At 40.7% G+C, this 26,001-nt stretch overlaps 1 protein-coding gene across 1 annotated transcript in view; it reads left to right on the top strand.

The window, feature by feature from the left end:
* The window catches only part of TOPAZ1 (testis and ovary specific TOPAZ 1), a 38,282-nt gene extending 17,476 nt beyond the window's left edge, over window positions 1–20,806 (top strand). The window contains exons 9-20 of the mRNA XM_079947146.1: window positions 605–668; window positions 2,038–2,189; window positions 4,649–4,741; window positions 6,390–6,496; window positions 8,358–8,424; window positions 9,760–9,934; window positions 12,537–12,637; window positions 14,546–14,711; window positions 15,690–15,854; window positions 18,125–18,328; window positions 19,822–20,005; window positions 20,533–20,806. Coding sequence (XP_079803272.1) covers window positions 605–668; window positions 2,038–2,189; window positions 4,649–4,741; window positions 6,390–6,496; window positions 8,358–8,424; window positions 9,760–9,934; window positions 12,537–12,637; window positions 14,546–14,711; window positions 15,690–15,854; window positions 18,125–18,328; window positions 19,822–20,005; window positions 20,533–20,731 — 1,677 coding nt within the window. The 3' untranslated portion in view covers window positions 20,732–20,806. The remainder of the gene's footprint in view (window positions 1–604; window positions 669–2,037; window positions 2,190–4,648; window positions 4,742–6,389; window positions 6,497–8,357; window positions 8,425–9,759; window positions 9,935–12,536; window positions 12,638–14,545; window positions 14,712–15,689; window positions 15,855–18,124; window positions 18,329–19,821; window positions 20,006–20,532) is intronic.
* The last annotated feature ends 5,195 nt before the right edge of the window (window positions 20,807–26,001 follow it).

Genomic DNA, 26,001 nt, shown 5'->3' with positions numbered 1-26,001 from the left:
GAATGCAGCCATCAAATAAGACGGCACAGATAAAACTTTAATACCACCTCAAATGTAACCTGTGAACTGGCTTTTGCAGAAAATGCCAACCTTAACTGCTGTTGCCTCCGGCAGAATGCACAATGGGAAGTGAAAGAAACTATGCCTTTTCTCCATGAACATCATGAGGGTTCCTGTGGGGTTTTTACACTATTCCTTAGCAGCAATGTGCTGCTTGCATCTTTATCGTAAGCCCAATACAAGGACAAAACATTCCTTTATTTCCTGGGTTCTCTACCCATGCCTGGGGAAAGTGGGGGGTGGGATGGCAACCACAAACAATGGGTTTGGCTAGTATACTAAGCAAAAGGTTGTGCACAGGGGTGGTAATAATGATAAAACAATTGTTGCAGTTCCATGTGGAAGTTATTCATGCTTTACACTCTTGTCCACATCTAACTCTTAGCTACAGTTTAATATGTATTGATTATTATTTTTTAGTTGTACCAAATATAGATCATTTGTGGATCCTCACATTCTGGAAACTTGTAATACGCTTGTAATAGATGGCAAGTTTATCTGTAATATATTTCTAATAGATTTGTGGTTTTATTTTATTTTCCAGCTTTTCACTGAAATACTTAATACATATATAAGTATTGGTGAAGAGGTTTTGTTGCAGCGTGCAGGTATGATATAATCACCATTATAAGACAAAATATAGGTTTTGCTTGAAGATTGACGGTGCCATATGTAACACACCACATAATACATTCCATTATACAGTTGAGTAGAAATTTGGCTGTTAACATTGCATAGTTTCTTAACATGTATCCTAGCACAGCATTTCTGAAATAGTTTTTGATAGGCAATCTAATATGTAGATCATAAAGGCAAAAGCCTGTAGACAAATAAGAGGATAGTTCTGCTTAGATCTGGAACTCTATTCAGAACTAGAATTCTAACCTGAATGAGGTTTTTTTGTGGCATAAGCGCTTAAAGTTCTTTGGTTTGTGGGCTTTATTATATTAGTACTTCGGTGCTGAAACAGAAAGTATTATTATCATTATTGGGACATATGTATACGAGACCAAGGCCCTACCATAATTTAATTCTTTTTAAAAAAACAATAATATGCAGATAAATTGTTGCAGAAGCTCTATATGACATTTTTCAAGGTAGTGAATTTCGCTGTTGAGAGAGAAATTTTGTTTTCCTAATATGCTCCCCACAATAAGGTTCTTTTGGATATTGTACATATTGAGGCATCCTTCCTGAGGTGCTTGCTTTAGTAGGTACTATCCCTCTCTCATTTTAGGTGAAGTTATGAAGGTAAAGGGACCCCTGACCATTAGGTCCAGTCGTGACCGACTCTAGGGTTGCAGTGCTCATCTCGCTTTATTGGCCGAGGAAGCCGGTGTGCAGCTTCCGGGTCATGTGGCCAGCATGACTAAGCCGCTTCTGGCGAACCAGAGCAGCACACGGAAACGCCGTTTACCTTCCCGCTGGAGCGGTACCTATTTATCTCCTTGCACTTTGACGTGCTTTCGAACTGCTAGGTTGGCAGGAGCTGGGACCGAGCAATGGGAGCTCACCCCGTTGCGGGGATTCGAACCGCCAACCTTCTGATCGGCAAGCCCTAGGCTCTGTGGTTTAACCCACAGCGCCACCTGCGTCCCCTGGTTAGGTGAAGTTATGAACCAGTAAATATTAATGTGGCCTACAGATTAAAGTGCTAAATTAATTCTTCGTTGGGCTTGACTAGGGATGCGAGCATTTTCGGATCCAAGATGTACTACTAGAACAATTGTTGTAAATGAAAGGAACAAAATTTGGTACAGCTATTTTCATCCAACAGATCATGAAATAATGCTGATGAGAAATAAAGGAGCTTTTCATATGTTCATAGGTACTGCAACATTACAAATGCACTTGCCCAGTAAATAGATTTTTAGTGCTTCATTTTTACTCATTTTTGCCTTTTAAAAATGTGTTAATTAATGTTTCAGTAGTATGCCACATAAAACAATTTCACACTTAAATTTCCCATTTTTTTAGCCCAGGTATTTACAGATTACTGCAGAAATGGTGTTCCTGAAAAGCACTTGGATTCACAAATACTAAATAACCTGCTAACATCTTTGCTCCAGTGCTGTTTGCTGAAAGAATTATTTCTTGTATTCCACACCAGCATAATGATTAAAATACTGGTAAGTAACTTGGTATTTTTTATTAGTGAAGCCTATATATGTCTACCTAGAAGTAAGTCCCATTGAGTAAATGGGTATACAACTGCAGCTTAAAAGGCCTTCTTACTCATGATATGATGACTTGTAATGTGTTTATCTTAATAAGCTCTCAATTTTGTTTTCTTGGGTTTTGATTCTGAGCTATTAATTTGGAAATCATAAGATAATTTTTAAAAATCTACAAGAGCCAAAAATATTAAAGTGGGGCAGGGAGGTGAGACAGCCTTTAAATGGCCAGGGAAGTGCAGTACCTGACTCAACACGTGAGTGACTGCGGTATGAACCTACCAAAAGGCAGGAAAATTGCTGTGCAAAACTCCTTTGATTTTCGGGTTAAGCGGGCTGAAAACTAAACTTGCAATGTAGTCCATTCCATTAGTTTTCCAGAAGTGACTTTTACGTTCTGTGAAAGCTCAAGTATAACGTGCAAAATAACAGAGAAACATCAGGAAAACGGAGTGCACTGCAGTGTGGATGCAGCCTAAATCAGTCTCGAAGCAAGCCAGAACCCAGACTGAAATAGGTCTAGATCAGGGGTAGTCAACCTTTTTATGCCTACCACCCACTAATGCATCTTTCTTGATGGTAAAATTTCCTTACCTCTCACCAGTGCTTGATGGAAGGAGGATTCAGCTTGTGCCGTAGAACCCCCTATCGCCCACCTAGAATCCTGAAACAACCACTAGTGGGCGGTAGAGAGCAGGTTGACAACCCCTGGTCTAGATAATGCATCTTGTCCAAGAACATACAGTGGTGCCTCGCAAGACGAAATTAATCCGTTCCGCGAGTCTCTTCGTCTAGCGGTTTTTTCGTCTTGCGAAGCATGGCTATTAGCGGCTTAGCGGCTATTAGCGGCTTTAAGAAAATGGAAAAAAACTCGCAAGAACTCGCAAGACGTTTCGTCTTGCGAAGCAAGCCCATAGGGAAATTTGTCTTGCGGAACGACTCAAAAAACGGAAAACCCTTTCGTCTAGCGAGTTTTACGTCTTGCGAGGCATTCGTCTTGCGGGGCACCACTGTATGTAACTGAAGTGCCACAATCCTCTTGGTTACCTGCCTCAAAGTGGGAGTATTAGTGTTCAGCCAGTTGTTGCCAGGAAATCTGCATGTGGGATTTCTTTAGGAGTTGTTGCATCACTGCTTCCTTCAGGTCGGCAGGCACCACTCCCTTGTGTAATGGCATGTCAGCCAATCATACCTTACAGACTAGCTTTAAATCAGTAAAAAGATCAAGAGGATGATCCCTTTTGTTTTTCTCCCTTTGGGGGGCCACCACCCAAGACAGTGTTTCTTTTCCCTGGGAAGCTGATGTAATCAGGAGTCTACTAGCTGGAAATGGCTGAGTCGGGCCTGATTCCTCTTGAAGCCAAACTCTCTTGGAGAAACACTACAGGTAGAAAGCAGGCAGCAGAACTTTGGTTCCTCATCTATCTATATATCTACACGCAATACCCAGAAAAGTTCATGACACTGAGGAAGCTGGCTCAGTCGTATAACAGCTCGTGAAACAATACATTTATTAGTCTTTTTAAACCTAAGTTGTTATTAAGATCAAGTACCCCGACCCCCCCCCCGAAAAAAAATCACTTGTTTGGAAGATACCGTATTTTTCTGTCTACAGTGGTGCCTCGCAAGACGAAATTAATCCGTTCCGTGAGGCTCTTCGTCTAGCGTTTTTTTCGTCTTGCGAAGCAAGCCCATTGACAGCTTAGCGGATTAGCGCTATTAGCGGTTTAGCGGCTTTTAGCGGATCAGCTGATAAGCGGCTTAGGAAAAGGGGGTGGAAAGGGAAAAAACCCCGCAGGAACTCACAAGACATTTTCATCTTGCGAAGCAAGCCCATAGGGAAATTCATTTTGTGAAGAGCCTCCAAAATGGAAAACCCTTTCGTCTAGCGGGTTTTCCATCTTGCGAGGCGTTCGTCTTGCGGGGCACCACTGTATAAGATATATTTTTGGAGACTCCAATTTAAGAAAATGGGGGGAGATTGCCCAGAGTTGTTGAGCTTTTTGGGGGGAGGGATGCCAAAAATCACTCAACAGACTGACAAACTCTGCCAATCACCCACGTCACAGAAGCAGAGAAGCGTCTGCCCAATTGGCACAGCAGCAACCCTTGCCACAGCCACCAATCAACCACCCAATTGCCTCACTCATGGCAGTCACCACAGAGAATTAACTTCCCACACCACCACCACTTTGCCTGTCCAGTGCTTGAGGTTCACCAGGACAGGTGATACTGCACAGGTGCAGTATCCCAGTCACTCAGAAGTAGCAACCACATGCCATGGAGTAATGATTAACTCTTGGAAGCCATCTATACGAGAGCCAGGTGTTTTATTTCAGATTGAAATTGTTCCTTGAAGTTCTGTTAATTACAGCTAATGTATTTAGCTCTAATGCTAAGGCATTTTTGTTTAGCCAACTGTAGACATTCTCCTCAATGTCTTTGAACAAGTGGCGTCCATGAAACTACGAGTCTTAGTGCCTGAGTTAATTGACATTTCTTGTAAGGTATGACTTTGATTATTTGATTCTATCCTAAATGTCATTCTGCCTTCTGCATAAATTTATCTGCTTCTTCTACACATCTTATCAATCACATAAATTATGTTCATTTTTATTTGATTTTATGCTTTCTCATGCTGAAGGTTGTGGGTTCAAAGGTCAACCCCTTTTAAAAACTGACTCCAAAAGAAAGTTACAGCCATACCTTGGGTTGTGAACGTGATCCGTGTGGGAGGCACGTTCGCAACCTGCGGCGCCACATCTGCACACGCGTGATGCAATGCGGCACTTCTGTACATGATGTCATTTTGCACTTCTGCACATGCACGAGCACTGAAACCCAGAAGTAACCCATTCCGGTACTTCCAGGTTTGGTGCTGTCCATAACCCGGAAACGCGCAACCCGCAGTGTTCACAACCCGAGGTGTGACTGTATATGGACGTAGAGCATATTTATTGAAAATACATTCTACCATTCACAGTCAATACACATAGAATTAAAAACTTAAGCCAAGAAATAGTATCAGCCTTGCAGATAGTATACTAAGCTATTGTTTGTTTACTGCATTTATATTCCACCTTTTTTCTCCAATGAACTCAAGGTGGCATATATAATTCCCATTTATTTGTTACGTTACTGTTTATATAACTAAGTTCATTGGGCAGTTTGTTCAGATGATTAAAACTGACTAAAGTGCCATGGAGGTGTTTCTGTTCCTGTAATATTAAGGACTGTTTTGAAAGATGCTTTCTTGAATACCAGGGAGAAAGAATTTAAAAATATATATATAATGGGAGCATGGAGGATTGCAGCTGAATTTTGTACTGTAAATCGGTATAAGATTTGGAGAGTTTGGACAGCTTTATAGAATTCTGGGTCATCCCTTTACATGATCATAAGCTGCTGTCATGTACTAGCTTCTTCTATAGGCCTCTGCAAAGGCTATAACATCATAGTATTTAGAAGACTCAACCCGGTCAGTACTAGGACTAACCTTAGACATTTTATACCTCAAGAAAAAAAATCAAAATTTACACCCTTCTTACATAACACAGAGGTCTACTAGCAAGAGGCACAAAATTGGCATCCAAACTAAAATCTGTTGACTGAAGTGACTGCTTCATGTTATGATAAGCCCTGGCTTTACCATAGGAATAGTATAATTTGCATTACCTATGTGTCAGTGCAACTGTGAATTAAACAGAATTTGGCTGGAGGTTGGGAATGCTGTTGCCTCCAAAATCCATTTAGCTATAGAATTCTTCCACCAATTTTCCCTTATCCCCAGAGCATAGGTTATATAAGGCTTTATACTAGAGATTGGCAACCTCTTTGCTGTTGAGGGTCGCATACACTAGGGCTAATATTTTGTTGGCGGGAAATTCTGACAATTGGTGAAGCCTGAACCCAACCCCTTTTCTTTCTCTGCTTGGGGAAGGAAAGATCACTCATGCCAGATAACAAAACTGATCACTTGCAGCGGGATTTTGAAAGCCAGTTGCCCAACACTGCTTTATACATAGTTGCATTACTTAACTGTCTATTGTTAATCACTTGTACAGAACATTGTAAACATATAATTGCTTAGGAAGTCTTCAGTGATATTCAGGTTTTTGGTGCTTTGGGGTTTATTTCCTTCCTGCTTTGTCATAGCTTTGTGATGGTGGAATGGTTTTTAAAGACGAGCACATTGGCTGCATCACCTCATTCCTAAACCAACTACAAGTTTCCAGTCAGGAACAAGCTGTTTTTTTGTCCAGGTATGTTCATCTCTTATGCAATCTATATTAAACCTAAAATATAAAATATATTTTCTCAACTACTTGTGCCATAAAATGCCAGTCTACGCATTTTATAAACTATTTTTCGATCTCAACAAGATGACAATATTAAATATTGGGTTATATTATTGATTTTATTTATTTTTTATTTTGGAAGCTGCCATTGAGGGCTCTTATGCTTTGTTTTGTTGTTGTTTAGTCGTCTTAGTCGTGTTCAACTCTCCATGACCCCATGAACCAGAGCATGCCTTGGAAACACTTTTTTCTCAAAGCTTCTCCTTTTATATGTCCATAGAGTTTTCTTAGTTTGGCAATGTCACTTTCAAATGAGTACATACAATGTGATAAAGATCTCCCATTTCTGAATTTTTATGTCTGGTTCAGTCATAACAATCTTGGTCTAATAAAGTATGGTTTATCAAACCCAAAATGAGAATTAGAATTTGCTTATGTGCTTCCTCCTTTTGCTCATGCTTCACAATTAGGTCTCAGTTTATTAAACCATACTTCCTCTTTATATCCAAACCTGGGAACTGTAGTATGACACTCAGAGTACAAGATAGGATATAAAACCAGGATCAGATCCTAGTTAAACCAGTTTCCCAGTTTGGATGCAAGAGAGAAGCTTCGGTTTAAGAAACCCTGGAAGTCCTTCATTACAGTGCATAATGCTAATCTTCCATCTAATAAAACAAACCATGGTCATTGCATCTGAACTGGGACTTGAACTTTCTGTTGGAGCTTGTGGACAGAGGAAGGAGGAATTGGAGCAAAACCCAACTAAGTAATTAATGAGCTACACTTGGTTATGCTTACCACAATCCCCAGTAAGTATGCAGAGTTGTTGGGTGAATTTAGGAGTAGAAAGAGGTAATTATTTAGACTGTAGGGACCAAATCCGAGGCCACAACAGGTAGGAGAATGGGGAAGCAGGAGGGAGATGCTGTTTGGGTAATGTCAGTGTTAAACCCTCATTATAGTAAGCATTGTCAGCATCTTTTATGAGCTGCTTCATCTGCCAATATTTAAAGTATTATGAAGGCTGTGCCCTCAAACCTTTTGCAATATTATTGTTGTGTAAACCCCAGTCTCCAAGTGGCAAGAGACTTCCAGCAGTACCAGTGCTTGCCCAGGGTTCAGTTTCCTTAGAATGAAGGTCAGTGGAGAGCCTGGCATCTTTAGAATATATGGTTTTATTTACATATATACAAGCTGGGCATAGGATGGAAAGGCTCACGCAGTATTAACATTCCAGCAGATCTTGCCTCCCCGTTAGGTTCTGAGGGAGATCCCCAGGACATAGCTCTGGGTCCAGCAGGGGCCCAAACACTCTCGCACACAGCCTTACCCCCTTTGCCTATTGTTATCTGCCCTAGGGTGATGTAGCATACCGCCAGGTGAGGTGGGAAAAGACCCACACATTTGTGTCTATGGGAACAGAGCAACCTCTTTGGACATGTCAATGGAAGTAATTAACTGGCTAGCTAAGGCAATTATCTTAACTTAAGAACTGGTTTGATTTCGTCTCACACAGGTTTCCTCTCATACATTCTAACCTCACATATACAGCATCATAGGCTTCGAAGGAACACAAAGATATCCACACTGAACCACACAAACATATAACACTATGAAGTATCCAGGTGCACACTTTTGTTGTATGCTACCCATGCCATGCAGCAGATAAAAAAAACTGGATCATATTTTGATTGCAGAGTGTATGCTTTTTTTTGGGGAGGGGGAGTGCAGCAAAATATAATTATTTAGAAAGTCACTTGTTGCTTTTTCTGTTAACTCCAAATTTAAGCTTTCTCAAAAGCAGATAACTCTTGTTCCTAAGATTTCAGGCAAGACATTTCCATAAGGCCAACCTTTGTGGCTTGGATTCAGCAATTGCAGAATTTCAGGTACAGTATATACTCATTGTTTTAAAAGCAAGCTTGGGAGGACATCTCAGTACTAATCAAATCAAATGGAAGAAAGATACCTTGGAATCAGTAGACCTTGCTTCTGTATATCACATGGCGATTGGGTTGCTAAATGCTTGAATGTCATATTTGCTCTTGGTGGTTAAGTATTCATAAAAATATGGAGGGAAATAACTTTCCCTTCCAAAAGGAGAAATAAATGGGGCGGTGAGAGATTTAGGAACCTGGACTGCTAAAGCCTGCTTAAATGTCCCCCAATCTTCAGTCTCAGAAATCACATTGATGTATTTGTTAAGTATTCAATGTGAAAAGCTTGAAGATTAATTGCTTCATCATCACTCCTAGCTAGCAGTTGCAATTCACCTGACTGCTACACTATCATCTTTCATAATCTTGGGTATCCTTCCTTCCTTCCTTCCTTCCTTCCTTCCTTCCTTCCTTCCTTCTTTCCTTCTTTCCTTCTTTCCTTCTTTCCTTCTTTCCAACCATAGTTGCTTCTCAGAAAGCTTGACTCAAATGCTTATACAGTGTGCCAGCCAAATGTGTCTGGTGACTTCATGGCACCGCATCTTGTTCATCTTTTTAATTGGAACAGAAAGTCATCTGTTGATCTTAATAAGTCCTGTCCAAGAAGATCCTTCCCTGAAGAAATCAGTCCTGATGGTAGCTGCTTTTGGAAGTACTAAATGTGAATGATATTAGGCTTGCACATGACGAAAACTTGACTTTTTGGCAGCTTTTTGCTGGAGAGAAAAGTTGTGGGTGCACCTGCATCCAAGGTTTTCATTGGAAAACCCACTGAAGGGGAACAAGTAGCACAGCCCTAGCCTGAGGTAGATTGCAACCTCCATTGCTGCATTTTGTATATGTTTAAAAAGCTAAATAGAAACCCAAACATCTTTGTATTCAGCATCTTTGTTTGTCCCTATGACGCTACTGTTAAACAAAATGTAAAGTATCTGTCAGCTGCTTAAGGCAGTTCATTTTAGATAATACTATATATTTCCCTATTTGAAAATTAGATTGCATTTTGCAAGAATAATATCTGATCAATATGTATTGTTTGAAGAATAATTGGAAGACTTATCTTTCAGTTCTTTGTAAAATAACTATTTAGAATGCTTTGGTTGTGAAAGATCTTATAAAATTTTCTAGTTTCCCAGTGACAAAGTTACAAACAAATCCCAAGTTACTAAAGTGAGATAACACTTCCAATTTTAAAACAAAAAATTCAAATGCTTATTAAGTTTACTATGTTTGTGGTCATATTAAATTATGAATAATTCTATTTACATTTTATTACTTTTTGAACAGCATTGCAAAGAAAAAGGTGACTGGGCCAAACTGGGAACTTTATACGTTAATGTGAGAAGTGGATGTGAAAATTTTGGTGACCTTGAAAAGTACTCATTGTGTATTGCTAACATATTGACCGATTCAGTGACAGAAGAGAGACCAGGCGTTCCTTTTTGTGAATTTGCAGTTGCAGGTAAAATTTGTACAATATTGCCCATTATTCTGGAGTCACATGCAAAGGGAACTTTAAGAAAAGTTAGGGGTATTTCACCAAAATATCATTTCAGCAAGTACTATCACCCCCAAGTCCTCTTCCAAGTGTAGCACCATCACAAATATTTCACAAGCAAACCAACCCAATGAGATTTTAGAGGAAGTTCACAGGCATGGAGAGATCTTTAAATAGTGCATCCACAGAAGTTCATCTAACACTGATATGTGTGCCTCATCTGCAGTGTGAGGAGTCAACCCATTACCCTTATATTCTGATTGTGTGGTATGTTCAGTAGGCTGTGGACAAGGGAACAGAGCACAGACCAAAACACATGTATGTTTTTAAAAGCAGGCCATGTATGTTTAAAAGCAGGCCACAACTTCATTATTTGCAGCAGGTAAGTGGATGTTGACATAGCAGTGGGGCAGGATTGGTTCTTGATTCAAAAAGACCTCCCTGGTGTTTGCTAACCCATCCTAGCACAACCACTAAGGCACTTGGGAGTTAACCAGCATCAAGAACCCGCTATAGCACAGGCCATGCATTTAGGATCCCACTGGCAAGCTGTGGTGAGCAATGTCAGGCCTGAGCCTCTGAGCTATGGCAGAGACCTGAAACATTGCCCCCAAGACCACATATGAGGCTCCACCCTGCATTGGAGATTCTGCCCAGTGCAGTTTCTGCCAGAGTTATGATGAAAGAGAACAAACTCCTATCAAAGTAGGCTTTCTACTGAAGGAAAGGCAAAAGCCTACCAAACACTTGACTTGGTAAAATTGAGAACAAACCAGCCAGTATGGAGCCTCAGTGAAATGCACTACACCAGGATTTCCAGCTGTTTTTGGACAACAGTCCAGATCATCCCCGACCACTGGTCCTGCTAGATAGGGCTGATGGAAGTTGTAATCCAAAAACTGCTAGAGACCCACTTTTGGGAAACCTTGCACTAAACCATGGGTAGGCAAACTAAGATACAGGGGCCGGATCTGGCCCAAATGCCTTCTAAATCCGGCCAGCAGACGGTCTGGGAATCTGTGTGTTTTTACATGAGTAGAATGTGTCCCTTTATTTAAAATGCATCTCTGGATTATTTGTGGGGCATAGGAATTCGTTCATCCCCCCCAAAAAAAAAAAAAAATAGTCTGGCCCCCCACAAGGTCTAAGGGGCAGTGGACTGGCCCCCTGCTGAAAAAGTTTGCTGACCCCTGCACTAAACCATAGGAGGGTGGATGAGGAAGTTCAATGAGGAAGGCCTGGTCAGGCATGTGGCAGTTCCTTTTAAGCAAGTCCTCACTTCCAGAGTTCCCATGAGAGCAAATAGAAACCCAGGGAAGACAAGGGTGTCCCTGACATGCCAAGAAGGTGCCAAACCACAAGTTATCTGATAAGGCATTTCCAGACAGGAGAACACACAAAGCCATCATGGCCAGCTGGGAAGAGTCTGCACTGTGCCATCAAGGGACCTTTAATGGGATTCAGGGAATAGCTGGTACAATCTGCACCTTATTATGTTACTGTTGCCACAATACTAAGTACTCAGCACTGCAAATGTAAAAAGATAAGGGCTGGTATCCTGGCGTACAGTAGTAGACATTGCCACTCACTAGGCCAATTTGGACATAGAGCTAAACAATAATATCACATTCTAGGTACTACCTATGGAAATCATTGGGCTTGTGTACTCTTTCACATGCAAGAAGAGGAAATAAAAACCTCCTGTTTTTGACTTTGAATTAGTCATGCTTTATTGCCGTGTCCAAACTTTGATTACTTTGCTTAAACTCTGTAGACTTAATTGAAACAAGCCCAGGGCCTTTTATGATCTAAAAAAAGAATGGGGAAACTTTTTCAGCCAAAGGGCCACATTTCCTTCTGGGCCACCTTCAGAGGGCCACATGCCAGTGTTGAGTAGAGCCAGAGGCAGAAGTGAGTGGAGCAACAAATGTAATGGGGGGGGGCAGTAAGCTAGTTTCTACTCACACTTAAATACCCCCCTCTATCCTCCATCCAGATAAATAAGAGCCATCAGAGTTCCAGGAGACATTCCAGCCAGGAATGCAAATACTCAGGATGCAAAGGGTGCAAAAAAATACTCGGGGTGCAAAGGATGCAGCCTGGGGAAGGTTCTGAAGGGCTGCATTTGGCCCCAAGGTCTGAGGTTCCCCACTCTTGATTTAGCTTTTAACGTATCTGAGCCAACTGGCTCCATACTGATGGTGTTGGTTTCCTGGCCCTTAAATGGGCCGTATGTGGTGTGGTTGTGCCATTTTCTCCTGCCTTATTTGTCACCCTTCAAAACAGAGTTACAGCATAATAACTCTATGCACACTAGTCCCAATGTGTCCAGTGAGACATGCCACCTAGTAAGCATGTTGAAGATGGAAGCCTGCTAATCTGCTACATTTATTGTATGTCTTTAAAAAAGCTGTTTTCATGGGAAATAATTGAGATTATTTATTACCCAGAATGAATGTCACATTGGCACATATGGGAATGGGTAATCATTTAACTAGTTCCTCCATTGAAAAACATTATTTCAAGAAATCTGAAGCAACATGTTTTTTGTTTTTGTTTTTTCTAGTTAAGGCTGATCCTTGTCACAATGAGACAGATACAACTTTATTGGGAAGGATTGGTATCGGTGCTATGTTTTCATATTACAAACTGCAGCAGTGGCCAAAGGTACTTTGCTTCTTACAAGGCATACCCATGTGTCTTATCACATATTACATGAGCATGCAAGTAACATGACAATGGGAGCATGGTTTTGGAGATACTTAATCTAGAAATTGAGGGTGTAGGTGGCGCTGTGGTCTTAATCACTGAGCCTAGGACTTGCCAATCAGAAGGTCGCAATGGGGTGAACTCCCGTTGCTTGGTCCCTGCTCCTGCCAACCTAGCAGTTCGAAAGCACATCAAAGTGCAAGTAGATAAATAGGTACCGCTCCGGCAGGAAGGTAAACAGCATTTCCGTGCACTGCTCTGATTCGCCAGAAGCGGCTTAGTCATGCTGGCCACATGACCCGGAAGCTGTACACCAGCTCCCTTGGCCAATAAAGCGAGATGAGCGCTGCAACCCCAGAGTCGTTCACAACTGGACCTAATGGTCAAAGGTCCCTTTACCTAATCTAGAAATTATTGCACACCTCGGCAGTGGGGGGGGGGGGATTTTACTGTTCCTTTACTCATATTAATTACTAGCAATAATGATTCCCACATTCCTATGATTATTCTAATTTGCTTCTGCCAACTTTGAATCTCTAAAATTTAATTAGATGGATGACCTTGGCAAACTTTTATAGGCAATTTAGAAGAAGACCAAAACAAGTTGTAATGCTTCAAACAATTATTGTGGTTATTGCATTGCTGTATTTAAATTTAAGTCGCACTCTTTTCAGTGGGAAAGTGCTTACTTCTCCTACTTAAGTCAGTGGGATTTTAAAAGTACTTAACTTTGCCTGATCGTGCACAATATATACTGTATAAGCAAGATAGCATAAGAAGTACTTTGGCAGAAACAGTGCCTTTAAATGTTTTCTGAATGGGGATGGATTTAATTATAAATTGATCAGCAGTTTCAAGCAGCATCTGTGAATGCTTGGGGATTTTATATATACTGGTAGTTCTAAGTTAGCTTGTTTTCAGAGGCATACACATTCTTGAGAACTGTAGTATGGGTTTAGGGGAGGCAGTGTTTCTTTCCTTACCTGTACATCATGGTTATTAAGGGTTATATGGAGGACATGCCAAATTTAAAAAATGTTTCATTTGCTAAACTTGGTTAATTGGTTATATATGTGGCAAGGTTTTCCCGCTGTGACAAATGGACTTGGCGATTCGCTTTTAAAGAGTCTCATTTGCCTGATGCTTGCTCTCCTCTTGAGGTGTGTGTGTGTAAAAAATCTTGGAAATTTCCAGCCAGATTGTTCATGTAAAGGCTTAGGAGCCAGGGTAATGCTTGGTATACTATATACTCATTTTTATAAGTTCAAAGTGGTTTTGGCAATCATTGAACACATGCCAACAAAGCAGTTTGCCTTTTTGGACCCCTAAGCTGAAATTGCAAACTATACAGGTATAAAAATATTGGTGCCTTTTAATCTTGAATTAAATTTATAAGCAGAAGACAATTCCTTGTGTGAAGGGAGTGCAGCTCAAGATGCTTGTGTATTGTGCTTTGGCTGAACCAATATTTTCCTGTGGTGGAGGATAACATCCTTGTTCACATTGCTCCTCCCACTAGACTAGGGCTAAACCAATTAGGCTTCAAGGCTCCCTTTTGGGAGGCAGCAGCCAATCTTCAGTCCTTTGTCCTGACTGGTCCGAAAAGAAGCAAGTGGGAGGAGCAACCCAAATGAGGATGTCATCCTATCAAAGCAGAAAGGAGCTTATCGCAGGTAAAATCTACTGCTCCTTTCCATGCTCATTTTTTTCATACTTATCAGTGTTGCTAGCTAAGAACAAAAAAAAACCCAACCACCACCCCTTGTGCTTAGGAATATACAGTGTCGTGCATGAACAACTATTCTGAGACAAAAAAAAGTGATACTGTGGTAATTCTCTACGCTGCTTTCCCCCTTTGTATCATAGGCCAAGAAGGTTCTGGATACGCTTCATGCCTTAAAGATACATTTCACATTTTTGAAAGGACTTCTTGGTCAGGAGAGGTTGGCATCACGGTGCCACATTGTTAACATTGCTGTGGAAATATTTCTGAAGTGCAGGAGCCTAAATGGAGCATTATGGGTATTGAGAGGTACACTTCTTTATTAACAGAAATAAGCAAGGCTTAAAATGACACGTCTAGGTTCTGCCTTAACGTTACAGCGGAAATTGAGAGAGCCAAAATATGTGGTTGAAGTCTCAAGCTGACATTTACTCATATATCTGACAATTTGCTGACATAGGCTTGGTGAATAATTAAAGTACGTTGACAATAGTGCAGAATAAAGGAAGCAAGGGGAACTGTCTGTCATCTAAAATTTGGTCTCCTTCATATTTCATGTCTTGCTAAATGCAGAAATGTCAAATCCTTACCTCCCGTGCATTTTTAAGGAGAGCAACTTTCTCTCATTAGTTATGTAACGTTTTGTGAGATTAATGGCCTGTTCCATAACAGTGCGGCACAGTGCTGTGCAAATGGTCCCTTGGTGCTCTTGACTGTGTTTAACCCCAGCTTCTGCTGCTCTGACCTGCTGCTGTGCTTCAAGTGACACTTTTTTGGTAGCTGTTCCAAGCGGTAGCCAACCAGGAAATGAACCCCATAGACCTGCAGCTTCTGGAGGGGGGATATATGATATATGACAGTATATCCTCCAATCACACATTTTAAACTCCTCTCTTTCTCTCTCTCTCTCTCTCTCTCTCTCTCTCCCCCCCCCATCCTGTGCAAATACCTTGGGGACACCTGGTTTCTGTCTCAGTCAGGAACTCAAGCTTGTCAACAAGGCTAGGCCAAACTGATAGTTTTCCACATAAGCTGCCAAGATAACACTCAAGACTTGGCAGCCTCCATACATTTTCATGAGATTCACAATGGTCAGTACAGTAGTTCATAACTGGACATCAAAATTATTTTCCTCAGGCTCTGCATGGAGAACAGTTCTTTGTTAAATAGCTGAATGCAAGGTGGGCAGTCATCTGGGATCTTTCACAAGGCCCCATATTATTTCGTTTCTCAGCATTCATGGCCTCATTTTAATCGCTTTTTAAATACCAGTATCAATCTCTCTAGAGTCGGAATGGATAATAAGTACTCTAACATGGCCATGTGATCGAATGGATGTCCTCAAGCGACATAACCTGCTATATGTAATAGCATCTGAATGCATTGCAAAGAGCCGTTATGGAGAAGCATTTGAAGTCTTGCAAAATCTACCAGGCTTCAGGAATTCTTGTAGTAAGTGTTTATAATTCCATTCTCAATGGCTAGTAAGCATCTATTGACTTTTAATCAGATACTAAGATAAATTGGTATTTTATGCTGCAAGTTCTTGATAGAGATGGCTCATTTCATAAGAAAGGTTTTCCTTCCATTCTCTTCCTGAAAGGAGAGCAACTGTTCAGTTTAAAACAACTGCTTCTTTCTGTTTTTTATCCTGTCTCTTCTGTTTTGAGGTCTATAGAATTAAGAAACGCACAAGGTGTTTTTGTTTTGGTCAGACCTTTCAGGAATCTACAAAGCAGGATACACCTGGCAATAGTATGTATCTAGGTAGATACCATGTTGCATCATCACTGCCATTCATATACAGTGGTACCTTCAGTTACGGACGGGATCCGTTCCAGAGGTGCAGCCGTATCCTGAAAAGTCTGTAACAGGAGGCGCTCTTCTGCACACGCGTACGGCACGATTGAGCGCTTCTGCGCATGTGGCAAAACCCAGGAGCATACACTTGTGGGTTTGCTGTGTTCGCAACCCGAAGTTTACATATCCATAGGAATATGTAAGCAGAGGTACAACTGCATATATTTTAATCTCAAGTATTTGTTCCCTGCCTTCTTAAGAGTGCAGGCAGTCTGCATTGGGTTGGTTCTCCTTTAAAATCAGAAGGGGGAGGGACTAAAGCTTATTGGTTAGCCTTCAAGAAGGCTCCTCCAGAAACAGGTCCTCCTACCTTAAGTCATGAAAGTAGTCTTTGCTGGGGATCTGACCTGCCTGTCCTTTACAATATATTCTTAATCTGCCAGTAAAACTTTGAAGCTGCAATACCTTGATGCTTGCAGGGTATAGGCAAAGGAACTGTAAAGGGAGGCCTTGGGTGTCAGGAAATGAATGAGGTAAACACAATGGGCAAAGATGATCAGAGGAGCAACAAACTGGAAATGTGTACTCCTGAAAATGATGCCAAGAGATGGTGGGGCAATTTTGGATGAGATTGGAATGAGAACAGATTTACTGAGATGGATTATTTCTTGGCATATAGCAGTGTTGGAACCCTTTGTGGACTTGCAGTGTGGAGATTAGAGTTAAAATTCCTCAAATGTCAGTTGCTGGAAAACCACAGCAGAAGAAGGCAATTGCCCTCTTCTCCTTCCCATAACTTTCTTGCCAATCACTGGGAAAGGGGACGCTGTACTGCATAGACCTTAGGTCTGATCCAGGTCAGCCATGAAGCTTGCTGGATGGTCTCAGAACTATTTTTAAGTCTTAACCTATACTTCTGGATTGTGAGGGGCAATAATGGGATAAATATTTGTATAATAACATTTATATACTGCCCATATATGGGTGGTTTCTACACCATTCAAATACAAAATACAAAATTTAAATTGTAAGTACGAAAACCAATTATAAGACAATCAAGACAGTGGAAGCCAACCCAACACAGCAACTGAAATCAATTTAAAACAACATAATAACAGCCAGGGGAGCAACTTGGTTCTGAGTTCTAAAAGTACTAAAATAATTGTATGATTAACATTCAAAGACTTAACAAAACCAAAAGTGATCATAGTGTGGGCACCAGTCAGTCTTCTCTAGGGAAGCCATAAGACCCTTTCTCTAGTCATTAGTTGGCTTGCCTTGCTAAGCAGGAGAACCTGGACAAGGGTTTCTGATGAAAATCAATTCTTGGGCAGGTATAAATTAGAGCAGGTGGTCCTTCAGGGGGCCTGGCTAAAAGCAAATAAGGGCTTTAACAGTTAAAACTAGTGCTTTTAATTGGGCTCAAAAACATACTGGGAGCCTGCACAGATGTTCACTGTTTGCTCGCCCAAACCCTTTAGAGGGATTACTAAAACAATCACCTATGTATCTCAGGATGCAGGATTTAAGCTGTTTGTTTTGCGGATCACAATATATTTGTAACTTTTTTTGCTTCTCATCAAGATCTATTTCTGTGTAGCATTTATAATATGACAATAATATTTATTGCTTAGTGTACACACTTATGAAATATTTCGTTTAGCAGAAAACCATTTTGCAGTGCAGTTATTCCAATACAAGAAGAAATGATGCCTCAGGTGGCCGGGGTGGGTGGGTGTGCGCGCATTCTAAGCAGAGTTTATTTATTTATGAAAATGAGAGAAACTAGGATCTTTTTTAAAAAAAATCTTAAAACAGAGAGGGAAATCTTTGCTGTAGTTTTCCACTATTATATTGCTGAAACCAATGTTCTACTTAATAATTGAAGAAAATTGATCACTTGTAATGTTTTTCTTTTGCAGATAGTTTGGATGTATCCCAGTACAGGAGTTTATTTAATAAACTGCTAGGTGCTTCTTTGGAAAGCCAGAAGCTTCAAATATCATCTACTGTAGTAGATTTCATGCTTGCAAAGAACATTCCCGTTGAATTTGATTTACTTAGAGCATTAATCACAGCACTTGGAAGAGGCTGTTGGTGGCTTAAAGCCAGAGCACATTATAAACGTAAGATCTCAATGTCTACTACATTACTAGTTGAAGAACTTCAGTTATGCTGCAATCTTAAATGCACTTATCTAGGAATAATCTACTGTAGTTTTCGCTCTGTAAGACACACTTTTTTCTTCCTAAAAAGTAAGGGGAAATGTCTGTGCGTCTTATGGAGCAAATGTGTGGTCCCCGGAGCTGAATCGCCCAGGAGAGAAAAGCAGATCATGCTTTTCTCTCTCTCTCTCTCTCTCTCTCTCTCTCTCTTTCTCTCTCCCTCTCTCCCTCTCCCTCTCTCTCTTTTTTTTTTTTTAAAGAGGGAAATGGGTGTCACAAAGCTGCTAATCCGCAAGAGATCGGGGAGGGAGATAAGGGACGCTAGAGATAAAGGAGGCTGCCTGGGAGGGGAGAGGTAAAAGCACATGGATCCTCAGGATTTTTGCATTGGGTCACCCCAAATTCACCAGATCACATAGCATGTCCATGGCTACAGCCTGCACCAAAAAAAAATCACGCACCCACTATTGCATGGGGCCACAATGGCACAAAAACATGGTTACAAAGCATGGATCCACATGGATTCTCAGGATTTTTGCATTGGGCTACCCCAAACTCATTGTCAAATCACATGTCTGCGACCACAGCATGAAACACAAAAATCATACATCAACTGTTTCGTTCGGAATATTTTTTTTCTTGTTTTCCTCCTCTAAAAACTGGGTGCGTCTTATGGAGCGAAAAATACAGTACCTTGAATTTAGTAGCACTTACTTCTGAATAGATATGATTCAGGTTGCTTTGTTAGAAAAGTTCAGGCTGCATTCTAACCCACAATTACACATTAACAACTAGATATTGAAGAATTCTGCCCAAAATTATTTTTGGGAGATCTCTTGGGAGCTCCTGAAAGTACAATATAGCTAAAGAAGTACTCGGCTTTGTTTGACTTTTTATGACTTGCTTTAAGATATTGACATGTGCTATAATTATTCAGAAGACCTGTCTGATATGTGTTGCCATTCCAAGCAAACCCAGCATTTTCTAGATTTCCTCGATTTGTGCTTTAGAATGAATCTACAGCAAAAGGAACATTCAGTGACAACTTCTCTTTTTGAAGAAAAGTAGTAGGCTGCTAACCTTGTCTGGAAAAAGTGAGGTGGGGAAACAAAAGCTGGTCTGGTCCCAGATTTTCAATTGCAGAACTTTAAAACTGAAGTTTAGCGTTTTCTAGCTTTTAGGAATAAGTAGAGCAGCTTTGGACTTTCTGAACAAGTAGTGGAGGTTTCCCATCTCTCCTTGCCTTCAGTTTTTGAGACTGTCCAAAACAGCAATTATAGTAGGATGGAAATTGGAAACAGTTAAAAGTAGTCCAGAAGCTCAAATAATCTTGGAAGAAACTGTTTTTCAATAAAGCAGTAGATGATACAAGTACCCACACACAAACCTAGAGATGTGTGCTGTTTAGTACAACTTTGACACCTTCTTTTACATAATTTACTGTCACTTTTTAGATGCTTTAGCATTGGGTTGCTACCCACCACTGGAAGGAAATCTTCACCGTAAACTTCTTCTGATTCCCTCTTACATGACTGAGATTGAGATGCTGTTAGCAATTGAAATTTTCTTGGTTTCTAATGCTAGTAGTATTCAGAGTCCTGGTGCTTCCAATCAAATACTTCAGATAGTACTGAAAAGGTGAGTTCATTTGCTTTTCCAAGTGCATGATTCTGTATCCTCCCCTCAGCTTTCCTGCTTATGTCTTTGATTTGTGTCAAGGAAAAGAATCTTATGAATAATCAGTTTATATCAGTAACTTATAAAATACAATAAATACCTAATTTCTTCAAAGTCCTTTTTGTAACATGTTGCCAGTAGTAGGAACCTGGTTTTATTATTTTGTCTTTTTGAATTTTCTCCTCCCACTACTGTTGGTGTTGTCTTTTAATTTTGCACCATTTCCTCATTATTATTGTGATCAGTCACACATTAGTTAGGAAGAAAGCTTGTTGTGGAAAAGAGCTGGTTCTTCCACGTAATTGCTTCATTTCTGCTGACACGTTACAGTAGTTATCGTTTGTTCCCAGTTGAAAGACTTAACAGAAGAGGATTGAAGCACATTTGGGGAGGAAAGGCAGGATGGTAGTTCATATAACACTGCTAATCATCTTAGAATGACTGGTTGCTGGTTGTAACTTTTCTTGATTGTGAAAACTCTTTTTCAGATGTGAAGGCAAGGATGATAACTATCAATGTGCAGTGGAGAGGTTGATTCAAGCTACTAACATATCTACTCCAAAGCTTTTCATAAAGCATTTCACAGTAAATAGTGGCACGGAGCAAGTGTGTGGTTTGGAAAACATTTGTGCACTTGAGTGGTTGAAAGAGAATATGAAGTGGGCAGGGAAAGTCTGGCTTTTTTAGTCATTGATAAGACTTCAGTTATAGTAATCACTGTTCAAAATAATGAATCAATAAATGGTTTCTGTTGTGTTCAAACTTCCCATTGTTAATTTTATATAATTCAGTTTTCCAACTTGTTTTTTATGTTTTAACTTCAGTAACCCAAGTAACTGTTGCGTTTAACAGGCTCCTGACTTGGCAGATACTTGTTTTCTTACTACAAATTCAAGATCTACCAACCAGTTGCTAAAGACATAGAATTAAACTGACCACATTTGGATTTTAGGAATTTGTCTTCAGTAGCAGAACTGATCTGCTACAGTCCTTTCACACAAGTATTATCTTGGTTAGCTTTCTTCATTTCAGCCATCTAATTTAGGTGGGAAAAGTTGTTTCTGTTATTAACCCTTGCCAATTTGCAAATTACACGGAGATCTTCCAGAATAAACTGATCTACCTGCTGCAAGCCCTTGACAATAAGCTGTGGAATCCTGCAAAGTACAGGGTCTTTTTCCTAATAGAAGTGGTGTGATAACACCAGAGAGCAGACCATTTTCTCCTACCCATCATGCATGAGGATGTCAAAGTTTTGAGACTATGTAAGCCTTATTCCTTTTATCACTTGAAAAAGGAAGTTGAGTGTGAGCTGGGAATTCCCCGATTCAAATCTGAACTCACTAGCTTCATTTATCTTTTATATTTAAAAGCATTTCTAAACCACTTAATATTTAAGCAGTATATAAAAATGCAACATAAAAGCAATACACATCATAAAAATAAATAAAAAACAGTATTATTAAAAACAGGAATTGGATAATAGGGTCCAATCTTGTGGGTCAGGGAAAGCCTGAGCAAAAAGATACATCTTTACCAAACTTGTGAAATTACAGGTGGGCGAGGTTTCATCTATGGCATGGAGAAGGACACCCTACAATGGAAATGCTGGGAAATGTGTATTTTGGAGGGTCAGTAGCCTCTGGCACTCTGTAGGGTGTGGCACCATGAGTAAAATTTCCCCACATAGAAGTTTTGCAGATCTATACAGGGACAAGTGTGGTCTTTCAGGTAACATTGTCCCAAGTGAGGGTCTTATATGTTAATAACATGGCCTGGTAGCTGACTGGCAGCCAGTTCAGTGCCCTCTCCAATCGATGCACATCTAAGGTGCTCCACTTGTTGACTCCGATCTGTACCAGCTAAAGCTTCTGGACCAGTCTCTGCATGCTACATAGAGCAGATTGCAGTAATCCATTGGTGAGATTTCCAGTGCATGAATCATGGTGGCCAAGTTATCCCTGTCTTGGGGAGGGTGAAATTGGCATACCAAGTTAAGTTGCTAACAAATCTAGGAGCACCTTCAAATTACATACCTGCTGCTTCAGAAGGAGTTGTGCCTTGTATAGAATTAATAAACTCCTGGACCTGGGAACAACTCACCCACAGAGTCTCTATTACTGAGCATCAGTGTCTGTTATCCCTCTCACCCAAGGACCAGTCTAAAATGCCACACCTAATTCAGATACAATAAATAGCTGTGTATAGCAGTGGGGTATACACATAAACTCCCATCCCTGTTCTGTCAATTCAGCCTTTTAAGTAGGAGTGGGAAACAGTGCTACCAACTTCCAACTCACAATGACTGTTGTTACCCCTCTTGTACTTCTCCCCAAGGTCATCCATTTGAGTGACCAAGGCCAATTCTGTCCCAAAACAGCCTGAAGCCAGGCAAATGGGCCAAGATAATCTGTTTTCCCCCAAGAGCATTTGGAGCTGACCCAACACCACCCTCTTTGAGCACCTTACCTAAAGTATTTGTGACTGAGCATTAGTTGTCTAGCACCTCAAGGTCCAGAGGGTGTGGGGAGGGGTTTAAGGAGCAGCCACAGCTGCCTCTTTCAAGGAATCTGGCATCATCCCCTTGTGATGCTTCCTAGGCTCACCCCACAGTCTGCTCTAGCTCAAGTCATGATGCGGCAAGAGTCAAGAGAGTATGTCGTGGGCCAAATCACTGAAAGTACCGTGTCCACATCCTCGGGCATCATCAGTTGAAAGTGATCCCACAACATCAGTTAAGACTTGGCTCTGTTAAAGTAGTATTCAACTTAGCATGATGTAGGTGAGCGATTTTATCCTCAAAGTGCCTGGCAAACGTACTAACAGCAGGCAGGCCTGCGCAAATCATTCTCAGTCCTATTCCATCTGCAGCACACTGATAATGCAGCTAATTTACCTCACATGACAGTTGTAAGGATTACAGAGAATCTCTGTTGGAGGATTTTGAATATTTTATATTATATTGTATTGATGCACTTAATTTGAAAAACGCCAGTAATGGAACAAAGGATTTGCTGAGTTGTCTCGTGTTACAGTCTTCATCTCTTTGCCATCTTTAGGTAGACTTATGTGCAAACTTGTTAACTCCACAGTAGGCAGAAACAGCATTCATACAGCTAAAATATAGAACACTTGCCGGAGTATCAAATTTCCATTCAGATATGAATAAGCTCAAATGAGGAAAGAGGAATTGTGTTAAAATAAGTTGCTCTATTTGCTAATCCTTGTTTATAGTTTGTGGAGTTCAGTGCTTTTTCTTTTTTACAACCCAAGGATCCATTCGACACTCTGGCTGGGTTTCATTTCCCATCAATCACATGCATGAGGCCAATAAATAGATTTACTAGTGAGAAAGTTAAGTGCTCAAGGTAAGTTACACTTGGCAAAAGGACCCACACCTCAACGGTTTTGCGTCAACTGGATACGAGCAAAATGGTCACCACTTGTAATATAGTTTAGAAGTTTAGTTGTAGGGAGTTCTCTAGTCCCATCTGGATTGCTATATATTGAGCATGCTCAGAACAACTGCTGCCTTGGAAATGAAAATAGGTTCAGGGGGTCTTCAAGGATTCTAACCAAGAGCAACATTTATAATTGCAGTAGTAGAAACCGTGGAGGCTTCTTACTGCAAGCGAAAGGGGCAGTGCCCTCTCACAGCAAAAGACTACCATCTTTTCCCACTTGCGCTACAAGACACACTTGCTTCACCCCAGAAGTCAGTTCTGGCTGCTGTGTGAGTGCATCTATCCTGACCTGTGCTATGGCTCACCTGCTCCCATGCACCTGCCCATCTTTTATCCAAGAAGGAAATATTTGTGCTCCCACCTCTACTCCCATTCCCTGATCCCAATCTTGTATTCCGGAGCCTGCAAGCAGCTGGTCCAGTGCCACTGACATGCCTCTAGGGTGCCATTTCATGCATCTAATAAAGTGGTTGTAACCCAGGGAAGTTCCTTGCTGCTTTTGTTCTAGTTTTCTTGCTTGAAAAAACTGCATCGCTTTGGGAGCTTTGCAGTGTGCGGATTCTTAATCTGCATGCTTACGAGCTTCTCAATAGGCCCCTTACATGGTGGATTAAACTCGGCTCCAATTTTATGAAATATCCTATTATCCTGGAGGCTATTAAAGCACCTATAAAAATTTGGATGAATATAAAAAATACCATATTTTTTGCTCTATAAGACTCACTTTTTCCCTCCTAAAGAGTAAGGGGAAATGTGTGTGCATCTTACAGAGTGAATGCAGGCTGTGCAGCTATCCCAGAAGCCAGAACAGCAAGAGGGATTGCTGCTTTCACTGCGCAACGATCCCTCTTGCTGTTCTGGCTTCTGAGATTCAGAATATTTTTTTTCTTGTTTTCCTCCTCCAAAAACTAGGTGTGTCTTGTGGTCTGGTGCATCTTATAGAGTGAAAAATATGGTAATAAGGATGACCCCTATCAGCATGAGATATTAACAATATGGGCCAACCCAAAATTAAAAATTGGAAATCAAGTAATAATTTGGCAAAATTGGATGAAAAAATGTATTTTGACACTGAATCAATTAATTGATGAAAATTACAAATTTGTGGAATATAAGACTTTGCAAGTAAAGTATGGATTAACCAGTGAAACACAATGGCAATACATCCAATTGAAACATGTTGGAAAGGCAGTTTGGCCCTGATGCTATAGCAGCATCGGAAACACCCATGCTGCTACAAGATTTAATTTCTGCAACAAAAACAAAAAACTCTACACTTGCACTATATAAAACCCTACTCAGCAGGAAGAAATATGATTTAGAATATGACAGACAAAAATGGAGTGAAGAATTAGGGGTACAGATAACAAATGATATATGGGAGTCAAGTATAAAATCAACAGAAACAGCATCTATGGATCTAAGAATAAGATTTATCCAACAGAAAATAATATTCTGAGTCTGCTGGACTCTATCAAAACTATACCAGAAGAAAATAACAAGTGCAGACAACCGCTGGAGATGTGGGAGTAAAAATGCGAACTTAGTACATATGATGATTAACTGCCTAATGATAAGATCATTTTGGTGCAAGGCGAGGATATTTATATCAAAAGTAACAAAAAGAAATTATTTAGGGGAATTTAATTTAATTCTAAATTATATTCCGGAAATGTGGGAGATTACAAGGGGTCAAAAAAATTGGATGTACCATATTAGAAGCAAAAAAACTTGTTTTGATGAATTGGAAGAGCCGCAAAAAGAATCCATTGAGCACATGGATTGATAATATGGACAGACCAGTCACACACAAATGAATTACATGTCGACGCAAATTAAGAATGGATGAATGTCAAGACATCTGCAAGGAATATTTAAGCGATAAGGCGGACAGTGGTGGGAAGTAGGGGGAGGAGAGGTGGGAAAATATTGTTAGAAAGGTGTAGTCATAGGTATATCAGCATTCAAATCTGAATTGTAAAATTGTGTTATTAGTGTTATGGTTTTTGTTGTATGTGTCTTTTGCGGTTGTTGTTGTTTGTATTGAAAAAATGGTGTGTGTTTTTAAAAAAGGCCCCTTATGTAAGAGCCAGGGCGGAGTTGAAAAACCGATTTGGAAGCGACTGGATGGCCCAGCACCCACTTTCCAAGGAGATTGTGCTCAGTAGGGCATCACTTCTGAGCAGACATGGAACAGGACCACAGGGTGAGCTCAACCGGCTGCCTCTGCCACTGCAGTCCGTGCAGATCTACCAAGCCAGGTAGCATTCTCAAGGAGGGCGATGGGCACATTTCCAGCATCTAACCCGTGGCACCACAAATGCAGCTGGAGGAGCCATGAAGTAAGCCAGCCAGGGAGGCAAGGTGAGGCAACTGCCTCGGGCTGCGGAATCCACAGGAGCAGCCCATCCCAATGTAGATCTTGTTCCTGATGTATTGTTGTTGTTGTTTAGTCGTGTCTGACTCTTCGTGACCCCAAGGACCAGAGCATTT

Source organism: Podarcis cretensis (assembly GCF_951804945.1).
Source record: "Podarcis cretensis genome assembly, chromosome: 12".
NCBI classification, from domain to species: domain Eukaryota; kingdom Metazoa; phylum Chordata; class Lepidosauria; order Squamata; family Lacertidae; genus Podarcis; species Podarcis cretensis.
This window is presented reverse-complemented; position numbering and strand designations above follow the sequence as displayed.